We start from the raw sequence: 22,353 nt of genomic DNA on the forward strand, positions 1-22,353 counted from the left end.
TGGTTGTTGCATCATGTAGAATTAACAGAAGGCAATAAGGATTACTGCAATGCGCTGAGTTCAAGATTAGCTAGAAGTGTTGGGGATGACATGCATGACAAATTGTTCTTGCAAATGCTAAAGGGCCACGGTGAAAAAAGGAAGATCCGAAAATACTTGCACGTTAATTGAAGGATTTGATAAACCTACACACACCATTATTCTCATCATTAACAAGTGGAATTGTCAACTTCAGGCTCTAGACAACTTCAAACTCTAGAATTGGAGAATGACACCTTTAGACTGTTTCAAATTAGTAAGTTGAATCTGGAGTAAGGTAATTAAGGTTACATGATACGAGATGTTAATATGCCTGTTTCTATAATTTTCTCATTTAACTTGTTCATGGCAGGGAAAGATGAATTCCAAATCTTGAAAACAGAGTATGAACAATAATAGCTTACTTGTCCATCTTGCAACCCTTTCTCAATTATCTACAGTAATAAAGTATACCTCCCTTCCATATTTTACATTGTTAATTAGTTTATTACATTGTTCAGAGACCTAAAAAGCATAAAAGAGTATCGTTATGTTACACATTTACCTGAAAGAGCATAACAGGTGGGCATCTTACGACAAATTTCTAGTTTAACTGTAGGTGTTTTATTGGAATATTCCCATCAAGACGTCCCTTCACTATTAAAGAGTCAGCACGTGAAAATTAATCTGAATTGGGCAGGAGGGGTCATAGGAATCTAAATAAGGATCTCCCGCTGTAACATAGATGATATCATTATATATCAATAGGTTTATCACCAATCTAAGAAACTTATGCAATTAACATCTTTCATATTGTGACATTGTTTATATTGTATACCTCAAACGAACAGATAACAAACATGTGTGATGAAACGTATTATAGAGAACTACATAAGGTAGGAAGTCAAAAACTTGAAAGTGACTCCTTGCTGTAATTTGTTTAACGAGACACATGGAGTAAGCCGATGATATTAAAACAAACATTCCCAAGTAGTCTAATCTAGATATTCGCAAACTTACAGTTATCCCTCAAAATTCTGTGTAGAGTGTAAACAACTATGTCAAATAGAATACATCAACTTCATATGTTTCATACTAGCTAGTCATTTAAAAGTTCATATTCAATGGTCATTTGTATTAAGTAATACAAATCTCTTTTAGTTCAAATTCTTCCATTGAATTTTAATTCTCCTAACTAACGATATTGTTAAAATACGAATCCTTCCCCTGATCATTCTATCCTAAAAGGAACCCAATATTCTCAAACTGGTAAAAAAACTGCGTTCCCTGCAACAGACAGAACCATGCCACTTGGCAACTTTGCCAAGACTAGTTTGGGTGTGGTGAGGTGCCTTTTGCAGTTGTGTAGTGGCTTTTGGCTGCTGCGAAGGCGGCCTTGGTTGCTTCTCATACAATTGCACAGAATCAGTGTATGAAAATCTGAATCAAATAGAGGGAGTTGCCCATCAGGGGAAAAGGATAGCTTAGATGGTTGTTTAGACTTTAGAGACATCGGAACAAGGGTGAAGAAGAGACACCATAAATGGATCGAGTGTTCACCGCCTCCTTCGTCGGCACCTTGACTTCGCAACCTTACCCACGACATCCCTGGCTGGATCTTCCACATGAAACCTTTCTCTATTTGCTCAACTCACGCGAAACCCCAACGGACTTTTACAATCGAAGTATTCAGGGGGACTCAAAATCGGGTCCAAGATCAGTGAGGACTTTGCCTTGGGCGAGAGATATTCATATGGAATGATGCTATTCTGCTTCTTGCGGAGGGCGTGAACGCGCTTGTTGTTGAGGCTGAGGACCGAGCGGAGGTACTGGGTCGGGTCGAAGTCGGGTTGATCGGATTAGGGGATGAAAGCGGGGAGGGGGGCCATCGGGTTTGGAGATGAGTGAAGGGGGACAACAAGCCGTAAAGGGAGATGGGCTTGCTGGGTTCTTCGAAGCTGCCCATGGGTGCTGAGAGAGAGTCAGAGGAAGAAGAACATAAAAGACTATTTCTTTTGTCATGGGATTTTTTTGTCTGGATCATTTTAGCCCTTAAAATAGGCCCCATCGTCAGAGTTAACATCCAATTTAGACAGAATCAATGAAGTTAGACACGGCTCTGATGAGATTAGAAAGTGTAGGAGTATTATTGATTAAATTGAAACTACATAGACTAACTCACTAACATGACATTGGACCAAAACCTTAGGAGCTTTTAGTCGAATTCCAAATAAAGTAAACCAATATAGCATTTCTTGACCAAATCTTAGGGCGGTACACTGAAAATCGGTCAGCATAATTATTTTAGGAGTAAAAACTCCAAATGATACCTAAAATATTATGAAAGATATTTTTTGGTACACTCGATTTTTTTTTACCCCAAATGATACCTGAGTATTGCGTCGTTACTAAATATAATACTTATGTTAACTTTTCCATTAAAGTCGTCTACGTGGCATGTATTGGGTTTGATAAAAACTCCAAATGATACCCAAATTATTGCGAAATGTATTTTTTAGTAGGGATCGTCTACAGTACATTAATGTATCGATACATCAAGTAGACTATTTCAATACAGAGGTAGACTAGCTCAGTACAAGGGTAGACTTGCATGAAATTTGTCTACCCTTGTACCGAGCTAGTCTACCTCTGTATTAAACCTAGTCTACTTGATATATCGGTACATTAATGTACTGAAATATTTTTCTTTTAGTACCTATAAATATTTTTTTTATCCCAGATGGTAGGGATGCCAAAAATCCCTATCGAGTAGGGTACCTATCCGGTATTTTACCTTAAAGGAGAGAAATTCGGGTGAAATCGGATTACGGGGATGGGGATGATATTTTGATCCCCATTCCATACCTATCCAATAAGAATTTTTTTTAAATTTTTTTTTTTTGGACTTTTTTGCCCTCTCCTTCTTTCTCACTTAGAGAGAGAAGTCTCTCTCTCTCTCTCTCTCTCTCTCTCTCTCTCTCTCCATCCCTCCAGCAGGTCACCCACGACGCCGGCTCTCCCCATCCCCTCGCCGAAACTCGTCGTCGTGCTCTCCGCGGCTAGGCTCGACGCCAAGTAGACGGTCCTCGTAGCTGAGAAGCTCGGCGAGGCCGAGTTGGACCTTCTGAAGGAATCGACGATCGCCAGTAGAATCAGGTACTCTTCGATTTGCTTTTGTCTCTCTCGCCGACGACTGATCATCACGGAAATCGCAACTTGATTGTATCTCTGGTCCCGGGCTGCAATCGGAGTCAAATCAATGTGAAGGTAAATGGTCAACCAAAATTGTTGCAAAACGACTAGAATTGTGGGCAAAATCGTCAACCGGAGTCGAGATTATTGGGGGGCAATAATGTGTCTTAATTATAAAGTCTCTATAATTGTGTTCAGTGATATTTTCCTATGTGTTAAAGACTGCTTCTAATGTGTTTTGGTATTTTTGATATATTATTTGGCGGCAATAATCTGTTTATTGTGGGGCAGTAATATATTTGTTTTGTTATTTTTGGCATGAATATGGGTGATCATTTTATTGTTAGGTGCATTTATTCTTGTTAAGAGGCCACCCGGGAGGCCTAGGGTGAAACGGTTCAAGTGAAGTGGAGAGTGTGAAAAAAAGCCAATTCGTTGTGGACTTAAATTCACCAAGTATTGAATTTGAATACCTGTACTTTTGTAAACTAATTCAAAACCAAACTGAGTTACTTCTGACAATCTATAAAAAATTATTGGGGGCAATAAACTTTTTATGACCCCCCAATAAACCTAATTATGTTGGTTAATGAATCTAGCAGCATTTTGTTGAAATGACCTGTAATAAATGAACCACAATTAAGACATTATTGCGGGGCAATAATCTGTCTATTGCCTCCCAATAGACCACCCAAAAAATCACCAGTTTCTATCATTGACAGATTATTGTACTTTAATAAACTCAAAACAATATAAGACTTATCTAAACTCTAATTTTAGTGAGTAATTTACCACAGTTAAGAAATTATTGGGGGGCAATAATCTGTTTATTGCCCCCCAATAGACCACAGTTTTGACGTCGTCCAAGACCTGCAAAGGAAGCCTAGACTCGATTCCGGCTTGGAGTTTCGGAGCTTCCCGGACATCTAACAAACAAAACTGGCAAAGCCCAGACCCGATTCAGGCGTGGAGAGTTTCTCGGACAGCTGACTAACAAAACCGGTGAAGCCCAGAGGGGTTGAGATAGTGGAGTTGGATGGCGTCATCCTCTGGTGGTCGGACGGTGGGACAGAGCGGCGGCGGTGGAGGCCGACATCGACGGTGGAGTGGTGGGCGTGGTGTCTTAGAGAGAGAGAAAGAGAGAAAGAGAGAAAGAGAGCCTGAGACGAGGTTAGAGAGAGAGAGAGAGAGAGAGAGAGAGAGATGAGGGGGAGGAGAGAGAGATATGAGTGTAATTTGTTAATTAAAATGAGGGCAATACTGTCAAACACTGTTAGATTGGGTAAATGGGGTTAAAAAACTCTTGGTGGAGTAAGTGGGCAATTTTTGGGTTAAAATTGGGTAAGTGGTCACAGCCCCAAAGAAAAAATCTTAGATTTATTATACAACTTATTAAATATTTATGTTTAATCATGGTTCTCTCAAAAAAAAAAAAAAGGTTTAATCATGGTTAAAATAGAAGGGTTAAATAAACAACCATATCTCTCTTAGCCTTGCGCCGCGAGAGAGCGAATTCCTCACCTAAACGTTCCTGTCTGGTGGCGACCGTTGGTAGTGCAAGTGTCACCGCGTTGCCGATGGGTTTGCTGCCGGACGGGTATTTCATCTCTGGGATTGATGGCTTGGAGATAATTGTGGTGGGTTGCTCTCAATTTGGCTCAAAGGTTCTTGGTGGCAAGTTGGGTTTGGGCATCGTTGCAAGGGTGGTGATTGGCGTCAGGGTTGGATTGGGGACCGATCCAATTTGCTCTGGATTGCGGCGGCAGCGGCAGGGCGTATTGAGGAAGATGTCTTCTTGCTCCTTTAGCTCTGGTTTTCTTTCAACTCCGATTTGATTTGGACTCTGGCATGCGGTTAGGGTGACGTCTTTGGTGCGATGGGTCATGAAGGTGTGGTTACAGTCTTGTGGCGTGGGCGGCGGTTGGTTTGCACTTCTGCTGGAGGTGGTGAACTAAGATTGGGCTTGGGCCCATCACTTTGGCTCTGAGCTTTTCCCCTTAGACCTAGTGGGCTGGCAATTTGGACTAGGCTGTTTCCCTAGACCCAATTCTATGTTCTTTAGGTTTTGACTAAATTACAATAATTCCTTGTATTAGGAAGCTAAGCAATTTGTAGGTTGGATGTTAGCTTGCACACTAAACTCTGCTATGTTTTTGCACTAAATAGTTGAACCTCCTAGCGCACCACAATTGCATGCATTGGCAAAAGGAGGCTCAATTCAGAAGTATTTTTTGTAAGACTAGTTTCAAGTTTAGTTTGGGCAAGCTCTGGTTTACTTGAGTAAGATTTGTAACAGTGAATGATACCGGGTGTCCTTATAGACCGTTTGTATGTGCCGTTTTGGCTGTTCTATCAATAATATTTATTTGAACTCCAAAAAAAAAAAGAGATAATGACCGATAACTACAAAATGGCATTATTAATTACCAATAGCAAAATCCAAAATACGGAGTCCGTGCGGCCATAATCGTAAAGAAATAACTCTCAAGTATTCAAAAAATTACGAAACATGCCACTGACCAATATAAACCATTTCTCCCAAAATCAAAGCGAACCCAAAATCTAAATCGTCTGAACTAAATCGACATCTAGGGCTCCGGTGAATCTAGGCGACGAAGCAAGGGCGCAAGCGCGACCCCAGAGGTGAAGCAAGCGGGCGACCCCGGCGGCGAACCAAGCGCGCGACCCCGGCGGCGAACCAAGCGTGCGACCCTGAGGTGAAGCAAGGGGTGACTCAGCGGCGAAGCAAGGACCCGATCCGGCAGCGAAGCAAGGACCCGATCCGGCGGCGAAGCAAGGACCAGATCCGGTGGAGAAGCTAGCTCGCATCCCCGGCGGCGAAGCAAGCACTCTACCCAGCGGCGAAGCAAGCGAGCGACCCTGCGGAGAAGCAAGGGCGCGACCTCGACGGTGAAACAAGCGCTCTACCCAGCGGCAAAGCAAGCGCGCGACCCGACGGAGAAGCAAGGGCGTGACCTCAACGACGAACCAAGGGCGCGACCCCAGCAGCGAAGTAAGGGTGAGACACCGGCGGGTCAGTAGCTATAGTCTTGAAGGTCAGTAGAGAAATTTGTAGTTACTGAAGGTCAATAACTATGGTCTGATTTTTGTGCAATGCATTCAACACTGTCGAAATTTGATTATGTTTAGCAGCTTTACCTGAGAAATTTTGGTTGAGAAATTCTGAGGGTCAGTACCTTCAGCCTCGTGTTGTCATAGTCTCTCCCTCAGGTAAATGATTTTGGTTGAGAAATTTTAATTATTCTCAATGGTTGAGAAATTCTAAGGGTCAGTAGCTTTAACAAATTAAGAAATCAACCTTTAGTCTGTTGAGGGTTAGTAAATCTATGTGTATTGCAATCTCATTTTTATGTGTAGCTAGGCGGTGAAAATTGATGTTATGTGGTTGATAATAGTACAAAATGAATTGTCTGAGCTTATTGACAGTCAGTAGCATTAAAATGCTGCAATATGTGCAATCTATGATGATTGAGCGTCAGTAGCATTAAAATTCTGCAATATGTGCAATCTATGATTATATGGACCATCTAAAGATCATTAGCTTTAGTTTATGAGGGTCAGTATGTTTAGTTTCTGAGATTTCTTTGTTCTGATGGAAAATGATGAGTTCTGTGACCAACAATAGTACAAAATGAATTGTACGAGCTTCAGTTTCTAAGAGTCAGTAACCTTAGCTTCATGATTTCACTAACCCTATGTTTATTGCAAGCTCATTTTTATGTTTATTTCTAAGGGTCAGTAGCTTTAGCTGATTTTATTAGGCTCTGTGGATATTTGATCTTATTATTGTTGTTAGTCTTTATTTTCTGCTTAAAATTCTGGTCATTGATTTGCTACAACTGTGAGTATCTTTTGATTAGGTCTTTTGCATTCTTATAAGCTATAATGGTTTTTTAATCAAATTAAGGGTCAATACACTATTGAGGGTCAGTAAACTACTGAGGGTCAGTATTCATATATTTGCATTTATCATATACAGATTAATCGCAAATGGCAAGGAGGAAGGCTGCTGCAATAGACAAAGAAGATGTACCGATTGAAGAACATGAGAAGAACCATGGTGGAGAGATTTCTTTTATGTGTATACAAACAATCCAATAGGTTAATCATTTAGAATTGCCTCTAGAAACTGGAAAGAACTGTAATTCGTGCATGTCAGAATGATACTGAAGCTCAGTACATTAAATCTGCAATGCCTCATAATGATACTGAAGCTCAGTACATTAAGTCTATAGAGGTCATTTTGGTAATTTACTAGTTAACAGAATCAATTCAAAAAATGGCCGCATGGGCCTGGACCTTGCGCAGGGTTCAACTACAGTACCGCAAGGGAATTAAAAAAAAACAGGTCTGTTAGTGGTAATAAATGGGATGAGATTGTATCTATTGGTAATTTGCTAAAAAAAAAATGATTAAAATAGAAGGCACACATATCATTAAATAAGAAGGTGGGCGTTATCGGATGCGCAGCACACTTCTTCCGTAATTGTTTGAACTCCAATTTCGCTTCAAGATTTATTTCTTTTGGTCAATTACCAAGTTAATCAACTAGTCAAAGGTTCATAGGATAATTAACTAGTCAAATTTAATCAATTTTGGTCAATTTATATTAACTTCTTTTTCTTTTGAAGTAGATTTCTTACCTAATATTGTTTGGTACTTTAAATATCTCATTTAAATTATTGTATTTGCGGATTGACTGCAACTGTGTTTTAGCAACTATATTAGAGTAGCTGCATGTACTTGGTTATCGCTCGAGGCTTCCAAATCCTCCTTCTGCTTATCATTTTTATTTTCTAACTACGGCAGAAAATTAAGAGAGATGATGTCTTCTACAAAAGCAAGATCAGAAACCATTCAAAATCACTTCAAATACCGGAACTTTTTAGTTTTCCCCACAAATGGTCTCTCTATGCTCAGTCTAGCTCTTTGTTGCTCCATCGCTTCAATTTCACTCATTTTCTACTCTGCTTTCTCTAATCAATCCCTTTCTTTCAATTTTCTAAACCACAAAATAGACGCCAATTGCTTCAACCCCGGCAAAGTTGATGGTTTCGAAAAGACAAACATATCCCACATTCTTTTTGGCATCGGGGGATCCGTGAATTTGTGGAATAAACGTATACACTACATTGAGCTGTGGTGGAAGCCTAGCATCACCCGCGGGTTCGTTTGGTTTGACCATAAACCCTTCTCTAACATGACGTGGACAGAGACCTTGCCACAGTACAAAGTCTCCAAGGACACATCACGGTTCAATTACACCTGCTGGTATGGCTCACGGTCTGCGATTCGCATGGCGAGAATCGTGAAGGAGACTTTCGAGTTAGGGTTGGAGAATATAAGATGGTTCGTTATGGGAGACGATGACACGGTGTTCTTCACCGACAACTTAGTTACTGTGTTAGCGAAATACAACCACAATCAGATGTACTACATTGGCGCTAATTCCGAGAGTGTGGAACAAGATATGGAACACTCGTACGCTACGGCCTACGGTGGTGCTGGGTTTGCTATAAGCTACCCATTAGCGGTTGAGCTGGTTAGGATTTTGGACGGGTGTATTAATCGATATCATGAGTTTTACGGCTCAGATTCAAAGATCCAGGGTTGTTTGAGTGAGATTGGGGTGCCCTTGACAAAAGAGCTAGGGTTTCACCAGATGGATATACGAGGGCTTCCGTATGGTTTACTAGCGGCACACCCGGTGGCCCCATTAGTCTCACTTCACCACCTGGACGACGTCCTACCAATATTTCCGAGCCAAACCCGGATGGAGTCCTTGAAGAGGCTAATTAGCGGGTACGAAGTGGATCCGGGTCGGACCCTGCAGCACAGTTTTTGCTATGACTTGAGGCGTAATTGGTCGGTTTCAGTGTCATGGGGTTACACTGTGATGTTATATCCGTCGTTAGTGACCGCTAAGAAGCTGGAAACGGCATTTCAAACGTTCCAGACATGGGGAAGTCGGCATGGAGGACCTTTCACGTTTAACACCCGAACCGTGAGCTCGGATCCCTGTGAGATTCCGCTGGTGTATTTATTGGATCGGGTTGAGAGCGTTGGTGGAGATGAGACCTTGACTACATATAACAGGTACTTGCCCTGGTGGAACAATCAAGGGGAATGCCGGCATTGTGATTGCACTCCTGCCTTGGCTGTTGAGTTTTTCAACGTTTCAGCTTCCAAGTTTAGCCCTGACTTGTGGAACAAGGTAAGCATATATCTATGGATGTCTTGTTAAATTTCAACTTGTTTCTATTCTCACTCTCGATCTGACATAACAAAGTAAGTCTGCAGAAATTAACTTAGGTTATGACTTGAATGAGCAGGCTCCACGTAGACAATGTTGCGAGATCATCAATGGCAGCGATGGAGTTAATAGCATGGTACAGGTCCAAATTAGAGACTGCATGCACTTTGAGAGTGTGACTCCTCCATAGAAGGCAAAACACAGGCTAATTCTAAGTCCTTGGGTCAGACAAATGGCGATGGGGACTCGAGTGGTGTTGAAATATGTTAATCAAGGATCAGACATTCAGATTTATTTTGTGTAACAAATTGGAAAGATTTGGGCTATAATGTAACAATCTGAAAAGATTTTAATTAAGGAGCCATTATTTTTTTTTTCCCATTAAAAATGGTGTGGGCCAATGTCCCAAAAATATTTGGGCCAGTTCCTGAATTTTGCGGGAAATTGCCAAGACACTCTTCAGGCCCATATAGAGTATACCATTGTAATCATGGGATGAACTGAGATCCTTTCTGACAATCTCCGTTCAGCTGCAGTTAAAATGGTCTTACCTTAATGCTAGTGGATTCAATGCTATCATCTGCTGGCTGTATTCTAATCTGAGGAATCGTTGCTGAGATGGGCTACACTAATCCTTTTCGTCTGTGTGTGCGCATGATAATCCTTGGGTCCATTGTTGGCATGGTGTATAACTCTAGTTTTAGCTCTTTTGGTGGGTTCCTTTTCTTAAACTTGAACCAACTTACTCACGAGTGATATATGTTACTGGTATTGGAAGTAATAAGATGTACTAGAGAGTTACCTCCAGGGGCGGATTACAAGTTAACATTTCTGATTTGGAAAAAATATTCTAGCTAGTATGCAGTATGCTCATTGAGGTATATATACCGAAAGGAAATCAACATTTCAGATTTGATATAATTAAGGCAACATAACATAAAAATAATTGACTGATAGATCGATAATTCCAAATTAAAATTTGAAGAAAAACTTTTTTTTTTTTTTTGTTAATTTAGGGGTGGTTGTCCTATACATGAATTTGAGCAAGAACTAGGCTACAACCAAAATAAATAATGGAGCTTAATTAGATTGTTCATGAAAATTATTAGGGGGTTTCGAGGCTTCCATACCTAACTTTAGTTCGTCCTTTTGATTACCTCAAAATCCAAAAAGAGCATGAAAATTAAGAAGTGCGAGTATGATCAAGGTAATCAGATTTTAGATACTCTTGCTACTTTGGTTGTTCTTCAAATGGTCTAGTAGACCGGAACTTGGCTTCACCCTTTGGTCTTGGTTTTTGAATAGAGAGTATATGAGTCTTTTCGAATTTTGTTTTTGGTATAATCTTGTATTCTTTTTTAATGGTTTGGACGGGTTAATTGGTATGGTTCCCCAATCTGTAATTTTCTTATTTCAATTTTATTTTTTTTGCTGTCTGGTTCTTATTTGTATTTGAATAAATTTCCTCTTTGGAGGTTTAGAGAGAGAGAGAGAGGAGAGAGAGAGAGAGAGAGAGAGAGAGAGAGAGAGAGAGAGAGAGAGAGAGAGAGAGAGAGAGAGAGAGGCATATTTAGTTATTTACTTACATCTCTATTGCTATAAAGGGAAGTTGTAATATGGTATAAAAAATTTTAACAAATTTTAAAATGCCTGCACCTTTAGAATAAAAATAAGGGTCATTGACCCAAAGCACCAAAATGGGCTAAATTAACTCACTCATCCCAACAACAAATTTTTATTCTCACTTACTCAGTTTAAAATAAAATGACAATTTTGCCCTTGACTTAATTAAGAAACTACATTTTATGCCACTCTATCATCTCTCTCTTTCCGGCACGACTCTCTTTTTCTACCTCTTCCCAATCTGACTCTCTCTCTGTCTCTATCTCTCTCTCTCTCTCTCTCTACCAGCGCACGGCTTTCAGCTCTGGTCTCTGATATAGATGGCCGGCGGCGAGACGAGGTCGATGATGACGTCGATGAAGGTGATACGGCGGTGAGTTTGTGCATATTGGAAAATCGGTTTAAACAAAGCAGTGCTCATACTTCAGGGGCTGTTCACCGGAAGGATGGCAGTAATTGTGACGGCCTTTGATGAAGGGACACGTGAGTGGCGGTACGGGCACTGCTTGGTGACCGGAGTAGCCAAGTACCCGAGCAAGTTGATCTAGAAGGATGTGATGCCCGCGCGCTACAGCCTTGACATCAACGCATTGCATTCACATGACAAGAATGTCACCGCCGCCAAGGAGATCAAGGCCAGATTGGAGGACCGGTTCAAGAGTGGCAAGAACCATTGGTTCCTTACCAAGCTTAGTTTTGAGCATTTGACCCTTTTGTTTTCAATTATTTCGAATTGAGTTTTTCTCTAAGAGTTTTTGTTTCTTCAATCACAGCATTTGTGTTTTGTGCATTACTGAAAATTTTGAGGATCATTGATAGTTTTAGTTTTTTTTTGGCAAAATACACAAATACTCCAATTTGGCTTCTTTTCTTTCTTTTGGCATTGAATAATATGGAACATGCATGGTACTATGGTATATATCAAGGTCAATTGAATAATATGGACTCAATTTTGAGGGAAATTAAATTTTTATTGGGGACAATAAAGTTTTATTGGGGGGGGGGGGCAATAAATGTCTATTGGGGTGCTGTAAGTGATTTGAATTGATGTAATCTCCTCTTTTTTTCTTTAATCAAAGTTTTATTTGTCTAATTTTAGAGATATTAGTTCTCATTCCAGGAGGCAATAAACCTCTCCGACCCCCTATGAGATCTCTGACGATCTCTTTGGGGACCTCAAGTGAGGTTTCGTAAATTTTTATTGCCCCCCAATAAAGATCTATTGGGGAGGGGAGAACGGGAAGGCAATAAACCTCTCCGATGACCTCTGGCTAGGTTTTTAGAGAAATCTGGTGGGCGGTTGGCAACCACCGACTAAACTCTGGCGAAGTATTCTGTGGTCTCTCTCTCTCTCTCTCGCTCTCTATGTAACAAATGGATGAGGGCAAAATACTTCCACACCCCCCCCCCCCCCCCCCCCCCCCAAAAAAAAACTTAATTGGGTAGTAGGGAAAACCTTATTAGTGTCTTTATAGGTAAGTGGGTGATGTAAGGGAGAAAAAAATTCCTAGAATTAGGGTGATTGGTCAAAACTCCTAAAAATAAAAGCTCATAATGAAACTATCAAAAATTGTTATTACTATTATTATTATTTTATCGGGAAAAGAATTACTACTTATGGTAAAATAAAAATAAAAACATAAAATTAAGGAAGTGAATGAGGGAGAAAAAAAAAAAAACCTCCCATATTTATTCTCCTTTCACAATAACACGTGCATCGCATGGATATGAGAAATAACAAACTACCCTTTCATGCATGGGATAGTTGTATCTGTGCAATGACTCCACATGCATTTTCAGCATATGCATTCATAATGGCTCCAATTTTTCTTATTCACAAATGTACCTCAATGGAAATGACTCCGTTTATCTTCACCAAGTAAACATGCTCCGAACTTATATATGTATAATATTGACATGTTTGTAAGAGATTGCCTAGTGCACATTGTATATTGCTCCCGTTTGCTCGGAGCACCCTAGCCAAAACCCTAGGTTTTGTGCAGAAGCACGGCGGCGGTTCCGAGGATCCTTCGGTTGTGAGAAGGACGCTTTAGCATCGAGTCTTCAGACCCCGTGAGCGAAGCAACAGTGGTCAATCTCGAGCTCTGTTTTTGGCGTTACGTACCCTCGATTTTTGGGTGAGTAATTTGCAAGGGACCTTTCGGAGGATAGGCAATGATGATCTTCCTGTGGCGGCAGCCTGAGATTGGAGGCACTGCGTCGGTCTGTCGGATGGGCGAGCAGATCTTCCTTGACTCAAACTAGGTCGTGTTTGTAGCTGCGGAATACCAGCAGGTTTGTTGCACAGTATGGAGGCCATGGCTGTTCGGGGAGGGCGACCACCAGACTGACTAGGTGGCAGCGGCGGCTCCGGCAGTATCACTAGGGTTCCGGCTCTTGCTAGTTTGGGTGTGGGGGCGAGGGTATGGGGTAGTGGATTAGGCTCTTTGCTTCAGCCCATTTTTCCCTCCTCTCTTTGGCCTGGGCTCATTTGGGCTGGTTCTCTAGTTGTGCTTGGTGTGGGCCAGCCTGGTACCTAGGGCTAGCATTTTCAACCGAGACAAACCAACCAACCGAATCCGAGCCGAACCAAAGAAGTTGGTAATCGACACTGTCGGTAACCGAACTCTTGGTACGGTACAACCGTACCGACTCCACATACACGGTACGGTAATGGTTTCAATTTTTGTATATACATGGTATACCGTACCAACCGAACTCATATACAATCAATTAATTACTCATATTTTTGTAATTTTTTATTCTTCTCTCTTCTTCTTTTGGACACTGACTTCTTCTTTTCTCCTCTTTCTTCTTTCTTCTAGTTTTTTATTCTTTCTCTCCTTCTTCTAGATGTTCACTTCTTCTTCTCTCTCCTCTTTCTTCTTTCTTCTATTTTTTATTCTTCTCTCTTATTCTTTCTGGACCCTCTCTTATTCTTCTCTCTTCCCTTTCTTCTTTCTTCTAGTTTTTTATTTCTCTCTTCGCTTTCTTCTTCTTCTTCTTTCTGGAGACGTTTTTCTTCTTCTCTCTTTCTTCTTCTTCTCTCTTCTCTGAGCCTCTCAAACTCTTCAAAGAAATTCTCTCTCTCTCTCTCTCTCTCTCTCTCTCTCTCTCTCTCTCCGGCACGGGCCCGCGATTCTCATCCTCTCTCCGGCCATGATGGGATTTCTGGTTAAACTAGACTTCCACTCTTCCAGCAAAAGTGATAAGTCAAATTTCTGGGTTTTGGATTCAGTGATTCTTCAGGCTCGATTTCTGGGTTTTGGATTCAATGATTCTTCAAGCTCAGTGATTCTTCAACTCTTCACTCTTGTTAGAAATTCGGTTGGAGGACCAACCAACCGAGCTTCTCGGTATACCGATACGTTGGTATACCGACTTCTGTGGCCGGTAATGGGAGAAGATTTTGTGTACCAAACTAGTCCGGTACGGTAGCTGGTTTTGGACTTGTAGCTCCGGTACCGAACCGAACCTAGCCCTATAGTGGTACCTAGCATTTGTTTTAGAGTCTGGTGCTATGTAAGTTAGCTTCTCTAGTCGTACAACAATTGAGGTCTCTAGGCGAGTAAGGTTGCTATAGCAAGAACTTAGATTGTAACGTCCCGAACCAAAATTTACCAGTTTACTAGTCTTTCGATCGGTAAACAACATTCACATTTACTTTTGACTCCGTTTCGATCTTTTAGGGGGCCCTAAAAGTTGACTTTTTGTTTGGGTCAAAATTTGAGAAAATTTCCTTCATGAAAGTTGTAGAGGACGTTAAACCGAGCGTGTGCATATGTGGTACGTAAAAATCAGAATTCGTATGCGAAAGTAATTTCCTTCATGGAAGCTACTGTTCATGATAATTTGTCTATAAATAGCTTAGTTACTGTGGTAAGTTTCTATTTCCGGAAACTTACCAAACTCTCTCTCTCTCTTCTCTCTCCCCGATTCTCTCTTCTTCTCCGAGCTCTTCACCATTTTCCGGCCATAACTCCTTCATCTGGTGACGGATTTTGACGTTTAAGATGTCGTTGGAAAGCTCTCTTCCTTCTGTTCATTTATGGATCTGTTTGGTAGCTTAATTTGAACTTTGGAAGGTTCAGCAACGAGAAGAAGAGGACGGTCACTGTAGCAGATTAAGGTCAACGCTGGTTTCTCCCGATTTCGGCCACCACAGACCACAAACCTTAGTCCTTAGGAGCATCTTGAGACGTAGATGATGCTCCTCAAGTATTTTGCAGCGATTTGAAGCGTGGAGGAAGAATCGACGGTTTGAAGTTTGGGGTCACTATTCACAAATCGGGTTCAAACTTCTCCTTAATTGTTGAGGTACTTCTACTCATTTTCTGACTTTGTCACAGTTGAGAAAGTTGTTAGAAATGTTAATTTGATGATGTTGATAAAATTTGGTAGCCAGATATGGTGGTTGACCGGCGACACGCCGCACGTGGGCCCAGGAGCAACCTCTTGTGGCGGCGCATGAGGGCGCGTCCAGTCGTTCCTGGTAAGTTGTTTTGATATGTTGGATAGTATATGTTGTTACGATTATATAAATAGGTGTTTGGTGGAAATTGGAGGAGGTTTGGATATTAATAGGAATTCTCAAAATTTTGGAAAGTTTGGATTTTGATTTGGGAAGATCCGATAGTTGGATCGATCCTATTTTCGATATGCTGATGTAATTATTGATTGGATATAACGTATAAAGTTTGGGCTCGTTCCGTGTTGATTTCGAGTATCCAATGATTTATTGGTTTTAGGGCATTGAACTTATTATCGTAAATTAAGTCTCGGTTCTTGAGAAACAATTATTTATTATATTGATTGTTCAGGACGACGAATATGCAAGTTTGAGAACAGGATAGTTGGATGGCCATTGTAACCGCAATCCGTGAGTGGACATTTATTTTAAATTAATTGTGCATGCAGTATATTATTATTTTCCGATTGAGGTTTATTTTATTATTTGAGTTATTGAGTTTTATGATTTTATGAGCTTGATTTCTTGAGATTTAGTATGCTCTATGAGTTACGGGATTAGTAGTGGATTTCCTTCCCGAGGGCTTTCAATAGATTTTCAAGCTATTTATTTATGAGCTTTTGAGTTGGGAAATGATTTTCGGAAAGTGATTGATTAAGAAAATATTGTGAGAATTATTGATTTCGAATATCGATTTATATGGTGATTTACGAGTATGAATGATTTAGCAAATATTTGAGCATGATCGAAATATCGAGATTTCATGAGTTTTGAGCTCCGCACTTATCAGCTTTGAAGTTATATTGAGATTTCTTTTCGAAAGCATTTATTGATTTATGCTTTCGAGGATTTATTGAGATATTGAGTTTTGAGTTATCGAGATATTCTTAAGTTATGCTTTCGGTGAATTATTGATGACTTATTGGATTAATAACGGGTTTCCTTCCGAAAGCAATTATTTTAAAAGAGATTGATTCCAGTTTATTGAGGAGGCAACTAAGTCAGCGCATGCATGCATTACCTAGTCGACAGTCCCTTCTAGGTAATAGTCTGGTCGGCAGTCCCTTTCAGACTACATCCCGGTCGGCAGTCCCTTCCGGTGAGTCACTTGGTCGGCAATCCCTTCCAGGTGACATGAGGTAGTTGGTCGGCAGTCCCTTCTAACTATGTGTGGTTAGTCGGAAGTCCCTTCTAACCCCCGCCTCCTAAATCCTGTCAGCAGTCCCTTTCGATGCCTCATCTAGGCAACAGTCCTTTCCGATGCGTCATCTGAGCGGTAGCCCCCTCCAGATGACATGAGATGACTAGACAGCAGTCCCCTTTAGTCATCGCCTATTGAGATATGATTTTAAATTTGAGTAATTTAACGAGATGTCTGAATTATCATTATGTATTTGAGGGATTTGAGATTTTAAAGAGATTTCGAGATGATCGACATTACATAATTGAGATTTCAATAAATATGATGATTAAGAGTGTTTCTAAGATTTTTTAATGCATGCGAGGTTTTGGAGAATAACTTGGGAAAGCATTAAGTTTCACTTGTTCATTCGAAATTACTTATTTTTCGTCCACTCACTCTAACGATTTTCAAATGTTTTTCTCCTGGACCCTTCGGTTTCAAATGCCCATTCTGCAAGCCAGTTTAGCTTGTGGTCGAGCGTACATGGGGTTGAGGCATAGCTGTCATAGCTTCCGCATTATAAAAGTATTGGTCTTTATCTTGTATTGTATCTTCTTGTACGCTTGTGCATTAGATTGCTTTGATAACCTATGATGTTAATATTCTTAAGTTCAGAATTGTTTGTGATATGGGAGATGTTATGGTATATGGAGCAGGGTGGCTCCAGAAGATTAAGGGTGAATTATTTTAGAAGTGTAAGTGTCTTTCTACAGGTTTTGGGTTGTCCACTTTTAGATAAAGTTCCGCCAAATTTTTGGTGTAATTTCTTCTTAAGGTGGGCCCTGCAGGGCCACTTTAGATTTCAAGGTGAAATCCGGGGTAGATCCTGTCATAGATAGTTTGGGTTTTGAACATTTAGCTAGGCACTTTAATAAGTGTTCGTATTCTACTATGAGGGTAACTTATAATTTGTTTGACGGTTTGTGTCATCTAGTACGTTAACATGTGATGTATGTGTCTTCTGGCCATGGATAAATTAATGAAGTTATCTATTTTTCAAAAAAAAAAAAAAGTATAATATTGACATATTGTTACTAGATTAGTGTACGTATTGCTTCAATCTTAATGGTCGGGTTGAGCCGATTTCGTTCTGTGCGTGCATGATAAGTTCGGAGTAAGCCGCTTAATCAAAGCTGCAATAGCTTCATCTTTACCCCCAATTTGCCCTTTCACCTTGTTCGCTAACATAGGGCAAAGCCCTATAGTTGTTGGAAATTTGTATACGGATTAGTCCTAGACTTTCTATGTGGTGTGTGAGGTTTTTTTGTCGATCTCATTAAGAAGATGAAAAAACCTACTCTAGTTGCAGTTGTGGATGCCGGTCAGCCCCATTCGAGATTTGGATTTGTACAAGTTGGATGGGAAACTTCCCTCGTGTCATTATGCTGGTATGGCTCTATTTGAAACTTCCTATATTCCTAAGAAAGTTGAAGCTGATTTTCATCTTGGTGAAGAGCAACGCTGGATTCGTGGAGAACCCAATGTGAACATTGTTGGTTTCTGTCCAACTAATTATTACTTGCTTTAATTTTCTTCGAGTGTTGAAGTTGATTTAGTATCTCTTTTGTTTCATTTCAATACATAGTGTTCATATTGTTATTGACCGTAGTGAGCAATGATATATGCTTGCAGACTAATTGATCTTCTTGCTCATGATATGTTGTTATGTGCTTTACATATGGGGTTTATTTTTTCCCTATTGCTCATGATCTTCTTGCAGAAAAGCTTTACATCAGAAAATGGAAGAGGAAGACAAACGATGATATCGTTGCAACTTGCAAGTAATATAAAAAAGATTTGGTATGTAGTGTCATTATATTATGATGAACGATTTGTGGTCTAATTCTTCAAGTCAATTACCAGCCTCAGTGCTAATTAGGGGATTGCTGTTGTACCTCCACAAATGCAAATTTTTCTGGGTTTAGTTATGCAATATGAAGTTTTCACTAAAAAGGTTGTGACAGGAAGCAAATTGGTAAGGCCAAAAAGCCAAACTACCATCATAAATACAGGTGTCGAAATTGAGTGAAAAACTCAGGTAGGTCAGGTGATTAATTTGCTCAGGAGAGCATCCTCTCCCAATTGGTAAACCTGTATTTATGATGGTAGCTTAGCTTTTTGGTTTCAGATAAGCTTGGAAATGAGTTAGCTTTTAGCATTCTTTTTGGGGGTCCCTTCTCTTTGGTCTTTCTGTCATCCATCTTCCTCCAGTTACCTTAGTAATTCCTATAGTACCTCAAAACCTTCAGATAATTAAACACTTGTAATTGTAAAAGGCATGTCAGGCTATGTTAGTTTTGACTTGTGTAGCAAGTGCAACTTATTTTGGCTATAAAGGAAATGAAATTACCATTCAGAAATTGAAGCCAATCACTTCATAACACTATATTTCTAGCCCAAGTTGGGAGTAGGTCTGCTAAGTAGCAGAAACCAACGCATGCTCTAGCCCAAGATTACATAGCCTTGTAGTTATAAGTCTGTTATTAGTGATTCATTTCAGATACCATGAACACTGTAAAAACTGTTTGGGCATACCCTATAAGAAAGTGACTAGCTGTGCTAAGAATGAAATAAAAAGATAAATATTAAATGCATAGGAACGGTTGTTTGTTTCTTATTCCTCTTAGTTTTAGCTTCACTTTCACTTTTAATAAAGTTCATCATCAGTTTAGTATTTCTTCTACTAGGTACCTCTGTTCTGCTAATTTATCTATTTAGGCTTCACCTGGTAGGATTTAATACCAGAGCATTATTTTGTACTTAAGTTTGTATTGATATTGCAGAGAGAGAGAGAGTTGCGGCCTCTTGTTCCTGATGACTATCAAGTGAAGATAATTCCCTAATAAGAGTAAGTTTCCTCCTAACACATAACACTCTACTCATGTACCTACTTCCAATTTATTGAAGTTTTGCCATGTTTTCTCTAGCCCCATACTAGGTGTTTGGTCCCCATACTAGGTGTTTGGTGAGGGGGATCAGTTTTGGCATCAAGTCCTGATTTTGAAACAATGTGTGTCCCCAAGGCTGAGTATGAGGAGCTTGGATCTGCTCAACATCGCAAGAGATTCTTTTAATGGGTACTGGAAGTTTTGGATGGTATGTTATCTGAATGGCCAAGACCAAGTAGTTCTGGGACCTTGACACATTTTTCTACAGCTTAAGTAAGCCTCGGGTAAAATTCAGCCAAGTAGCATCTACAATTTCTGTTGTCACCACTGTAGAAACTTGGTTGCAAAATTATAATATTATGAATATGGATATGTGGGAATTTATTTATTTATTTATTTTTGGTTAAAGTTGCTGCTTCTTCCCAAGTTGTGGCATGTGATAACTTGTGAATAATATGTGGTATGCTGATTGCAACAATACTAGAAATAGTGCCCGCGCTATGCCGCGGGGGTTTGTTATTGTTAACCATTTTGTATGTAAGGTTTACCGACAAAACATATAAATTTGGGAATGTTATAGATTTTCAATTTGCGAACATTTTAGGTTTACAAAAGGAATTCACAGTGATCAACATAAACCAAAATGAGATACTATTTGATGAAAGTGATAAAATAGTATATATCATACATCAAATTAATAATGTTTTAAGAACACAAATACATATCAATCTCCTACAACAGAGGCGGTTATTTCCTGCATATATATACGAACAACTGAAATGAATTGATTTCGCAGAAACAAAGAGTGAGATTGTAAAGAAAACAACAAATACATATCAATTTCCTAATCAAAACCACAATTTTAAACAACCCAAATCAAACACATACATCTTTTCCTGCTAAAAACTATCCCCGAAACTTGATCAAAATTTTTTAATCCACCTCTCCATAAACGAACCCAAACCCTGCCTCCAAAGTCCACCACAATCTTGAATCCACCCTCTTCTCTTTCCCACCCCAGCAACCTATGATGACATCAAATCAAAAATGGAAAATCTCAAATCTGGCAAATAAGCCTACAAAATGAAATCTATTGATGCAATTAGTGACTCTGAAAAACATACTTTGTGTGAGAGCCTGCAACTTGGTGGCCTTCCTTCAAGTTTTGAGCTGCAAAGAAAACCCAAAAAGGCAATTAGCTCTAAAGAAACTGAAAAGAAATTGACATTATGATTAAATTCATTCAATACAGGATAAACAAAACTAAAATCTTTCAACATTACCGAAGTAACATTATGATTAATTCTATAATTGATTGCCCAAAAGCAGATTAAGAACCGGATTTCTTTTGTTTGTTCTACTTTATTCTCTCTGTCTAAGAGTGTTAAAACAAAAAAACAAAAAAAAACAAAAAACAAAAAACTTTGGTTCTTGGAACTATTCAAAAGCTAGAACCAAGGCTACAGAATAAAACCAAATTTCGTATATGAATCATGCAATTAGATGAACTTCGATAAACAAAAGAAACAAACAATGAAAGCTTTTGTTTTGAAAGATTGTAAAAGTTGAGAAATCAGTTACTACAGCTGAAAACATGAAAACAAACGGTGAATTAAAGGTAATTGTTTTGGGTATATGAGCAAAAGATGAATAATTATGATAGTAATGTTGATTTTACTAAGTTGAAATCTTACCAAGCAAAATTCAATCTATGAACAATTCAATTAAAAACACTTCAAATTTCAAAAACAAAATCACAACGCAAATTTTCACCCTCGTCAATCGTTCTGATAGCAACCAAATTGAAATTCACAAAACAAAATGCTACCCCAATCTTGGATCTCTCCTATTCATAAAACAAACCCAAACACACAATCCAAATCGCTACAACAAATCAAAAATCAGAAGCTATGAAAACAAAACCCCTCCTATTTGCTTTAAGCCCAACCTTTATATCTCACAGCTTGATCAGTACAGTTCATAGTTGCGTTTGACGGTGAGTTTCTATCTAAGAGGAAAACCGAAAGTAGAATGAACAGTTTGCACTTGACTGCACTCGATGAAGGCTTCCAGAACACGTCTTTAATCATTAGTACTTCTTTTTGTATTGTTTTTTGTTCTTTCAACCTGTGTAGAGCTACTCCTGGCATCACTGCACATATAAATGGCTCTGCATTAATTGGTGATTTGCTTGAGCAAATTAGTCTTTTCAGCATGGTATTTTTGTGACAAAATCTAGATGATTACTTTACATATTCATCATGATTGCAGTGTACACACCTTGTTTGGTATTAATCAAACCAAAGACATTCAAGTGAAAGGTTTTAGCATAACTCAAGTGAAATCACAACCAAAGACATTCAAGTACCAGGCCTTAAACATGATTATGCTCAGTAAAAAATGTAAAGTAAAGGCAACACTCAGTAAAAATCTTACCAAATCATGGAGTTGTTCCTCTTCATGAGTTTAGTTTGTGTCTGCATTTCTTACTCCCTTTTGGTAGCCCTAGATTTCCAGATCTGCAGACCACCACAAAACGAAAATAAAACCATAACTTTACTACTAAAACTTACATTACAAACACGAAAAACAGAGAATGTGCTAACCTCTTCTAAACTACAAAAAAAAAAAAACAAAGAGCATTGCAGAGAACATTATTTGTTGACTTTCAGGATAAATTAACAGCTTCTTGAGTGAGTGATTGAGC

The 22,353-nt window shown here is 39.4% G+C and overlaps 2 protein-coding genes and 1 pseudogene across 2 annotated transcripts; 2 read left to right on the forward strand and 1 right to left on the reverse strand.

The window, feature by feature from the left end:
* The first annotated feature begins 7,221 nt into the window (after nucleotides 1-7,221).
* LOC112194128 lies at nucleotides 7,222-9,674 on the forward strand. Its single transcript, XM_024334383.1, has 3 exons — nucleotides 7,222-7,312; nucleotides 8,250-9,445; nucleotides 9,564-9,674. The coding sequence occupies exons 1-3, from the start codon at nucleotides 7,222-7,224 to the stop codon at nucleotides 9,672-9,674; spliced, it is 1,398 nt and encodes a 465-aa protein (XP_024190151.1).
* A 986-nt stretch (nucleotides 9,675-10,660) lies between these two features.
* LOC112194129 lies at nucleotides 10,661-11,844 on the forward strand (annotated as a pseudogene).
* An 8,262-nt stretch (nucleotides 11,845-20,106) lies between these two features.
* On the reverse strand, nucleotides 20,107-21,936 carry LOC112191378. Its single transcript, XM_024330702.2, has 4 exons — nucleotides 21,927-21,936; nucleotides 21,595-21,816; nucleotides 20,771-20,816; nucleotides 20,107-20,671 (listed from the first exon to the last, which is right to left on the reverse strand). Exons 2-4 carry the CDS (start codon nucleotides 21,794-21,796, stop codon nucleotides 20,509-20,511), a joined length of 411 nt encoding a protein of 136 aa, XP_024186470.1. The 5' UTR covers nucleotides 21,797-21,816; nucleotides 21,927-21,936; the 3' UTR covers nucleotides 20,107-20,508.
* Nucleotides 21,937-22,353: the final 417 nt, after the last annotated feature.

Source organism: Rosa chinensis, chromosome 3 (assembly GCF_002994745.2).
Source record: "Rosa chinensis cultivar Old Blush chromosome 3, RchiOBHm-V2, whole genome shotgun sequence".
NCBI classification, from domain to species: domain Eukaryota; kingdom Viridiplantae; phylum Streptophyta; class Magnoliopsida; order Rosales; family Rosaceae; genus Rosa; species Rosa chinensis.